Raw genomic sequence first — 8,490 nt, forward strand, 5'->3', positions numbered from 1 at the left:
ATGGGACGGGATGGGACGGGACGGGATGGGACCAGCAATGGACATGAAGCCCCTTCCTCTCCCAGACCCTACAGAGATGTGTTCCTGTGTGATGTCCCTCAGAATTAGGAAAATCCCTGTTTTTCCCTTTATTTTTCCTTTGTTTTCCATCCCCCTCACAAATCTCCCCCTTTGCAGGACCCGACGGTGTTTATGAACAACAACGCTCCTCCGGTGAGTGCTGGGCTCAGGGTCTGTTTGGGTGCAGGGGGTCCTTCTTTTGGGGATGTCCTGTCATCCTCATCTGCTTTGGCACAGACGACTGATAAATATTCATTATATATGTGTCCCTCATGTTATTAATTAATTTGAAAATGTAATGGGGTGAAACACCGATGGCGCGGAGCTCCCCACCAGAAACCCTGGGAGGGGATGGTGATGCCTTCTCCTTCTCCACTGCCTCCAACCAGGACTTTTTTGCTGTTTTTGCCTCCCACAGATGCTCCCAGAGAAGGAGACTGATTACAGTGAGTGCCCATGGGGTGTGGGACTACCCGTGACCACCCCACCCAGAAGCACCCACTTTGGGTGCTGAGCTGTGAGGAGCCCTGAGGCCGTATCTCCCTCAGCTTTGGGATCCTCCATGGAAGAAATCCCAGATCCTGGGGAGCAGCTTTGGCTGCCCTAGAGGGGGATCTTCAATGGGGGTCCCAGGGGTTTGGACCCAGCTGGGGTGGCTCAGGGTGGGACACGCTGCTCCAGGGTGGTGCAGGACATGACGTGGGTCCCAAGGGTCTTGCAGTGTGTCCAGGGGAGCAGCCTGAGTGACTCTCCTTCCTTTCCCTTACTGATGGCGTAGCGGAGTTCACGGGGCCCCCCCAGAAGCCTCCAAGACTTGGGGCGCAGGTAAGACCTCCCTGGATTGGGACCACCATGGCCCTAATCCTCCTCCTCTTCCTCCATCATCCCAAAACCTTCCTGGATGGGGTCACCATGGTCCCGGTCCTCCTCTACCTCCATCATCCGAAGACGTCTCTGGATGGACCCACCACGGTCCCAGTCCTCCTTTACCTCCATCATCCCAAAACCTCCCTGTATGGGATCACCATGGTCCCAATCCTCTGCTTCCATCATCCCAAAACCTTCCTGGATGGAGCCATAATGGTCCCAGTCCTTCTTTCCTACCTCCATCATCCCAAGACCTCTCTGGATGGGGCTACCACACTCCCAGTCCTCCTCCTCTACCTCCATCAACCCAAGACTTCCCTGGATGGAGCCATAATGGTCCCAGTCCTCCCCCTCTACCTCCATCGTCCCTCTGGCTCTGCAGAATGGGTCTTTTCTGACTCCCCCAAGACCCAGAGAGGTCAGAGAGACCCAACAGCATTGAGGTCATGAGTGGGAGGTGGCTGGGCCTGGCCAGGGCTCCCCATAGGTGTTGGTCTTGCCCTCCTTGCTGCCTCTCGTCTGATCCCATGGTGTCCCTGTTCCCCAGCAGTCCATCCACCCCGCCCCCACGGCCAACCTGGACCGCACGGATGACACGGTGTACAGCAACGTCATGGACCTGGTGAGGGCCGTGCTGCAGCTGAAGAACGAGATCAGCCTCCTGCCCCCGGATGGGTACATCCTGGTGGTGAAGGTAGGGAGGGGACAGCACCAGGAATTGGTCTGCTGAGTGGCTCCCACCAGGCATCCTTCTTGGGAAGGTCTTGCACATACAGAAGGGAGCATTTCCAGCATTCTCAGCTCCTCCTTTGGATCCTTGGATCAATGAAGGGAGAGTTTACAAGGAGTTTCTGCTCCTTCATTGGGTTCTTGGGTCAATTATGAGTTTCCAACATGCCTTGCTCCTCTGTTGAGTCCTTGGGCCAACGATGGGAGCATTTCCAGCAGTCCTTGCTCCTCCATTGCATCCTTGGGCCAATGATGGGAACATTTCCAGCACTCCCTGCTCCTCCATTGGGTCCTTGGGCCAACGATGGGAGCGTTTCTAATACTCCCTGCTCCTCCACTGGGTCCTTGGGTCAATGATGGGAACATTTCCAGCACTCCCTGCTCCTCCATTGGGTCCTTGGGCCAACAATGGGAGCATTTCCAGCACTCCCTGCTCCTCCATTGGATCCTTGGGTCAATGATGGGAACATTTCCAGCACTCCCTGCTGCTCCTTTGGGTCCTTGGGTCAATGATGGGAACATTTCCAGCACTCCCTGCTCCTCCATTGGATCCTTGGGTCAATGATGGGAACATTTCCAGCACTCCCTGCTGCTCCTTTGGGTCCTTGGGTCAATGATGGGAACATTTCCAGCACTCCCTGCTCCTCCATTGGGTCCTTGGGTCAAGGATGGGGGAATTTCCCACCATGCCCCTCTCCCGAATGGGATCCTTGACTCAGGGGCCCAGACGATTCCCATGCCCCTTCTCCCTGTGCCCATGCCTGGGGTCACCCTAACCCCGCCACCCTCCCCGCAGAACGTGGGCCTGTCGCTGCGCAAGCTGATCGGCAGCGTCGACGAGATCCTGCCCGTCCTCCCCGCTGCCTCCCGCACCGAGGTAGGACTGGGAACTGGGGAAGAAGGGTCCAGCCATTGGGGTCAGGTGCTGGTGGCACCCATGTTTTTAACCTCTGCATGTCCTGCTCAGATCGAGGGGACCCAGAAGCTGCTGAACAAGGACTTGGCCGACCTCATCAACAAGATGCGCCTGGCGCAGCAGAACGCCGTCACCTCGCTGAGCGAGGAGTGCAAGCGGCAGATGCTGACGGCCTCCCACACCTTGGCCGTGGATGCCAAGAACCTCCTGGATGCCGTGGACCAAGCCAAGGTCCAGGCCAACCTGGTGAAGCTGTGCTTGGAGTGAGGGCAGGGGTGGAGAGAGGGAAGGAGAAGGGTTGGGGAAGGAGAAGAGGAGAGGGAGCACCGCGCTTTGGTCGGTGGAGATGGGAGGAGAGCGTTGCGGAGGAGCTGGCTTTTGTGTGTCTACCGTGGCCTCGCCATCCTGGCCTCCCTGTCCCCCGACCTCCCTGCAGCCGCTCGTGTCTTTAGCATCGTTTTGTCTTCTGAAGAAGGGAGGCATCTGATGACTCGTATTTGGAAAGGGCTGGGGGGGACCCGGCCATCCCCAAGGGGTGGCTGAAGATCCCTCTGGCTCGGTGGCTTCCCTGCTGCCAGCAGGTCCATGTGTCCGTCCCTTGGCCCCTCTGAGGACAGATGGCCATGGGTAATGTGTGGTGATGGGGACCTGGACCCTGCTCCTCAACGCCGGGAGCGGCTGGGGGTGCTGGCATCCCAGGGGTCCCCTGGGGCCATCGGAGCGGTGGCTGGAGGGACTCTTTGCGTTTCCTTGTACATTGTATAGCAGAGTTTATTTAATGATGGGAGGCAGGTCCGCACACTGCGGCGGAGCCGGTCCCGGTGCCCGTGGCCGGAGCGCGCCCGGCCCCAAACCTGCAGAGCATGGGGAGGGATGGGACCTCATGGACCGCAGCCCTCGGTGACACAAACCAGGCGGACGGTGCCTCTTCCAACTGCGTTTTCTCCGGAGCTGCTCTGTGTAAGCGACGACGGCAAACCAAGTCTGTGTCCGGTTTGTGCTTTGAGTTGGAAACCCTACGGTTCGGGCTTTTCCCCAGCATCTTCCCACAACGCTGTTCATTCTGGCCGAGATAAACCATGCACCAAGCCCTGCTGTTCCTGTGCTTGCCTGTCACCCCCAGACGATGGGGACACATCCCCTGGCCACCAGCACCTCCTTAGAAAGAGGAAGGGTCATGATTCACCTTGCAGGCGTGGGGAAGGGTTGTCCCAGTAATAGCATCCCCACGGGAGCTGCTGGGGTGAACCTGGGTCTGCTTCATCCATGTCCCCTCCAGAGCCCCATTTCCCTCCATTTGACCCCACAATCCATATGAGGGTCCTGGACAACCCCTTTTCCCACCTCAAGGTTTGCTACTGAGACCATCTACAGACCTTTGCTTTCCAAAGACCATCAGGAAATCATGGGCAAGCCATGGTGGAGGCTGCTGGAGAGAGGTTTATGTGGGATAGCACAGCCATGAATATGGCTTCCCATCACAAGAAGGATGCTGGGGGTCACAGCATCATTTGGTTGGAAAAGACCGTTAAGATCTAGTCCAACCATAACCTGTCCACCACTAAACCATGTCCCCAAGTGCCACATTGAACCCCTTCAGGGATGGGGACTCCACCACTGCCCTAGACAGCCCCTTCCAGTCCCTGATCACCCTTTCCATGGTCTGCAAAGCCCTAAAACCCATGGGTATGGGATTAGAGGGGTCACACACACATAGACCCACGCCTGGGCACCCGCTCCATCCTCATCCCATTTCCAGCCCCACCTCAGTCATCACTGAGTGGCTCCAGCGCCCTCAGGACATGCACGTCCCTCTGTGGCACCGTTTATTCCGGCCCATTTCATCCCTGAAAGCACAAAGTGTTTCCTGATGCCTCTCAGGCTGCAGCCAGCATCGCCACGCCGGGGTCGGTCTCCGGGAGGAGAAAACGCTGCTGGAAAATCCTGGTGTTTCTATGAGCATGGAAGAAGAGAGGGGATGCTTTTTAGGGTATATGGAAGCTAGAAATTAAAAACTGGGTTGCAGCAGCTAGCAGAGCCGGGCGGTTTGGGATCTGGTGTGGGATGGAGAGGAGGATTGGCTTGGGATGGACCTCGGCAGTGCAGGGTCCCCCCATGCCAGCCAGGTCCATCAGCCTCAACGCAAGGCAGCACCCCAAGCTCCTGGGGTCCATGGGTGGATTATCCTGCTCTGCAGGGTGTTTTTTTCCCTTCCAAACCACCCACATTTGTGGGTTGGCTGCTCCCATCTCCCTGCCACCCCCAGCTCCGGTGTGGGATGGCGCAGAAGCGACCTGGAGGGTTCTGAGCCACGTGGCCAAGCAGGGACCCCCATCCCATGACCATACCCCTTCTGCATGGACCACCCGAAGCGTTATTGCCTGCCCCACGTCCTGCGGGCAGGATGCATCCTAAAAAAAAGCAGCTAAAATTCCTAAAGCATCTGCGAAGTCCCCTCTTCTTGCCCAGCAATGCAGAAGTCACAACCAGATGCATCTCTTGCGTTTTGGGTAGGACTTGCGGAAGTTTGAGGAAGCAGATACCTCCCCTAGATGCCTCCAGCCTGTGCTTGAGCAGTGGAGAGGCTGTACCATCCCTTCCTCAATGCTGGGATGGCTGTGACCACCCCATCGCTCCCCACCACCCTCATGTCACTCCTCAATACAGCTTCACCCCACATTTCCCATCTGAGGGTCCTCCATGGTTGCAACCGTGACCTCCTGTGGTCCAGCTGGATATGGGCACCACCGTGCATCGCTTGCCATCCCCACTGCAGCCCGACCCAGCCCTAGATCATCCCCGCCAGGTAGGGCGGCAGGAAGAGCCCCGCGGTGCCCAGCAAGCAGACGATGATGAACATCCAGAGGAAGATGCGGTCGATCACCATGGCCACGTACTTCCAGTCTTCCTTCACCTGCCGAGCAAAGAGGGGCCGTGAGCGTGATGCAGCCCCCATCTGTGAGGACCCCTTGGGGTTAGGAGACCACCCGGGGCTTCCTCTGCATCCACCGTTTGCCTCAGGGTGAGGAGATACCCTTGGAAATCCTTGGAGAAGGAAAGCTGAGGGATGGACCTCTATGGGGAGGCTGCTTGGGGCAGAGCTAATCCCACCCAGGGTTTTTTGAAACCACCTAAAAGTAGGGTTGTGGCCTCTGAGGAGGGTCACAGGATAAGAGACCTCAATATCCTCACAACCAGCATGTCCAGGAGCTGGAGGACCCCTCAACTGACTCCATGGACCAGGCATCACCCAGGAGGTGGTTGTTGGTCTTCTCTTTGGCTTTGGGTCCTCAGCAGCCAGGGAACCAACCCAGGGCCCCAGCACTGACCCACCCATGGAGGTACAAGAGGCAGGAGGCAGCACCCAGGGTGGCGGACCCCCACCTCATTCCCCAACCCTTGGGGGCACCCACTCACCGAGAAGTCAGCATCCTCGGCCCGCAGGTGGTCTGCAATGTACTGGACCCCTTCCAGGGCCTTCAGGATGCTGGGGGACAGTGTCAGCCCCTGCTCCGAGCCCACCTCCTCCTCCTCCTCCTCCTTTCCCTTGGGGGCCACCCGGGGGGCTGAGCCTGAAGATGCCTTCCCAGCTTGGCGCCCGCAGCCGTAGCGGCACTGGGTGCTCTGGCCATGGGAGCCCGCCTGGGGCATGCGGCTTGGATAGGTCTTCTCCTCCTCTTCCTCCTCCTCTTCTTCTTCCTCCTCCTCTTCCTCCCACTTATCATCCACATCGGTCTCCAGCCAGCACCGGGAGGTGCTGAGCCTGGTCCCTGGGAGGTCATACTGCCCTGTGGTCCCCTCGGTGGGTGGCAGCGCCAGGGGTCGCTTCATGAAGAGCCAGCGAGGGATGAAGTCGAGGAAGAAGCTGCGCACCCAGCGAGGCATGGTGTGGGTGCTGGGGGAGCGGTGGTGGACGTTGAGGACGAAGACGGTGATGATGATGGAGAGCGTGACGAAGATCATGGTGAAGAGGAGGTACTCGCCGATGAGGGGGATGACCAGCGAGGTGGATGGGATGATTTCTGTGATGAGCAGCAAGAAGACAGTGAGGGACAGCAGGACAGAGATGCAGAGGGTGATCTTCTCCCCACAGTCGGAGGGCAGGTAGAAGACCAGCACGGTCAGGCAGGAGATGAGCAGGCAAGGGATGATGAGGTTGATGGTGTAGAAGAGCGGGAGGCGGCGGATGACGAAGCAGAAGGTGATGTCGGGGTAGATCTCGGTGCAGCAGTCATACTTCTTGGAGTTATAGGGGCCGATGGCGTTGATGATGGCCCACTCGCCGCTCTCCCAGTAATCCTTGAGGTCAACGTGGTGGTCCATGTTCTCCAGGTCGATTTTGGCCTTGTCGTAGGTCCAGGAGCCGAACTTCATCTTGCAGTTCTGCTGGTCGAAGGGGAAGAAGGTGACGTCGATGCTGCACGAGCTCTTGTAGATGGCCGGGGGCACCCACTTCACCTTCCCAGTGGAGAAAAGGTGGGCCTTTGTCATGTGGGTCACGGCGAACTCCCCATCAGCGCTATGAGGATGGAGACATGAAGGTGAGAGGAGGATGAAGCATTTCCCCCAAGAAATAGGGCCAGGAGCTCTCTCAGCTCTCAGAGTTGGAGCCAGTCTTGATTTAAGGCTATGACCCCATTGTGCATTCCCACACGGTGCTGGGTTCCCCATCTTGGGCATCATCCAGAGCATGGAGACATGGATGGGATAGGGATAGGGATAGGGATAGGATAGGATAGGATAGGATAGGATAGGATAGAATAGGATAGGATAGGATGGGATAGGGATAGGGATAGGGATAGGGATAGGGATAGGGATAGGGATAGGGATAGGGATGGGATGGGATAGGATAGGATAGGATAGGATAGGATAGGATAGGATGAGCGGATGGGATGGGATGGGATGGGATGGGATGGGATGGGATGGGATGAGCTGCAGGAATGGGATGGAATGAGCTGCAAGAATGGGGTGGGATGGGATGGGATGGGATGGGATGGGATGGGATGGGATGGGATGGGGCACTGGCCCTAGGGATGCCTCATCAGGGCAGCATCACTCACTTGTTGTAGAGCACGATGTCGGGGATCCAGATCATCTCCGAGGGCACCCGGATGGAGGTGACATTGTCAAACTCAGCTGGGTCCCAGCGCAGTTTGTAGTCACTCCACTCCTGGAGGTGGACACAGAAGAGAGGGCATCAGGACGTCCTGAGTCTGCTGGTACCAAGCTGTCCCATGCCACCTTCCTCCTCTGAGGAGCAGCACCACGGAGATGCCACCAAGCCCTCCTGGGCAGGGTCTTTCTGCCCCAAATGCTGTGCCCTCCTTGATGCACTCCTGTCCTGAACCCATAGAGGGAACAGGCTCCTACCTGCTTCAGCCAGACATTGGTGGTCATCATCTGGTTCTTCTCATCCTGCGGTGGGAAAGAGGGAGAAATGAGAGGAGACGAAGCCCAAGGAGAGAGAACATTTCCCCGTGGCATCTGCTCACTAGATGGCAGCAAGAAATTGCGTTTCACAGCGTGCGGCTCCGAGCTGCTCTGATGGACGGACAAATGTACAGTCCCATGGATGGGTGGATGGAAGGACAGATGGATGGATGGATAGGCAAATAGGTGGGTAGGTTGATGGGTGGACAGATGGGTGGGTAGATGGACAGGTAGATAGGTGGGTGGGTGGAGGGATGGAGGGATGGATGGATGAACAAACAGAAAAGCCCAGAGGTGCCCCAGGACAGGTAGATGGTGGATAAGGACATGGCAGGGATGGAGAACTGCTCTGTTCCTTGGTGCTCTTCAGCTGTCAGGGGAAGGGAGGGTTTGGGATGAGTTTGGAGCAGACCCCCTGCTCGTTGGAGATCTGGGGTGGTTTGGCACCCACTGGAGATGGTCAAGGTGTTGCTACTGCCGAACCCAAC

General features: G+C 57.6%; 2 protein-coding genes across 2 annotated transcripts; one reads left to right on the forward strand and one right to left on the reverse strand.

Annotated features, from left to right (window-relative positions):
- Positions 1-177: 177 nt before the first annotated feature.
- Positions 178-2,839, forward strand: LOC104535860 (protein-tyrosine kinase 2-beta-like; the record flags this gene model as incomplete). The annotated part of the gene is made up of 6 exons (XM_010185677.1): positions 178-213; positions 479-506; positions 839-885; positions 1,478-1,621; positions 2,453-2,533; positions 2,624-2,839. Coding segments are annotated over 6 exons (552 nt in total), but the record flags the coding sequence as incomplete, so codon positions are not given.
- A 2,521-nt stretch (positions 2,840-5,360) lies between these two features.
- Positions 5,361-7,987, reverse strand: CHRNA2 (cholinergic receptor, nicotinic, alpha 2 (neuronal); the record flags this gene model as incomplete). Its single annotated transcript, XM_010185678.1, has 4 exons — positions 5,361-5,486; positions 5,990-7,091; positions 7,633-7,742; positions 7,943-7,987. Coding segments are annotated over 4 exons (1,383 nt in total), but the record flags the coding sequence as incomplete, so codon positions are not given.
- Between the last annotated feature and the right edge of the window lie 503 nt (positions 7,988-8,490).

The sequence above is a fragment of the Mesitornis unicolor genome, unplaced genomic scaffold, assembly GCF_000695765.1.
Source record: "Mesitornis unicolor isolate BGI_N332 unplaced genomic scaffold, ASM69576v1 scaffold37015, whole genome shotgun sequence".
NCBI lineage: Eukaryota > Metazoa > Chordata > Aves > Mesitornithiformes > Mesitornithidae > Mesitornis > Mesitornis unicolor.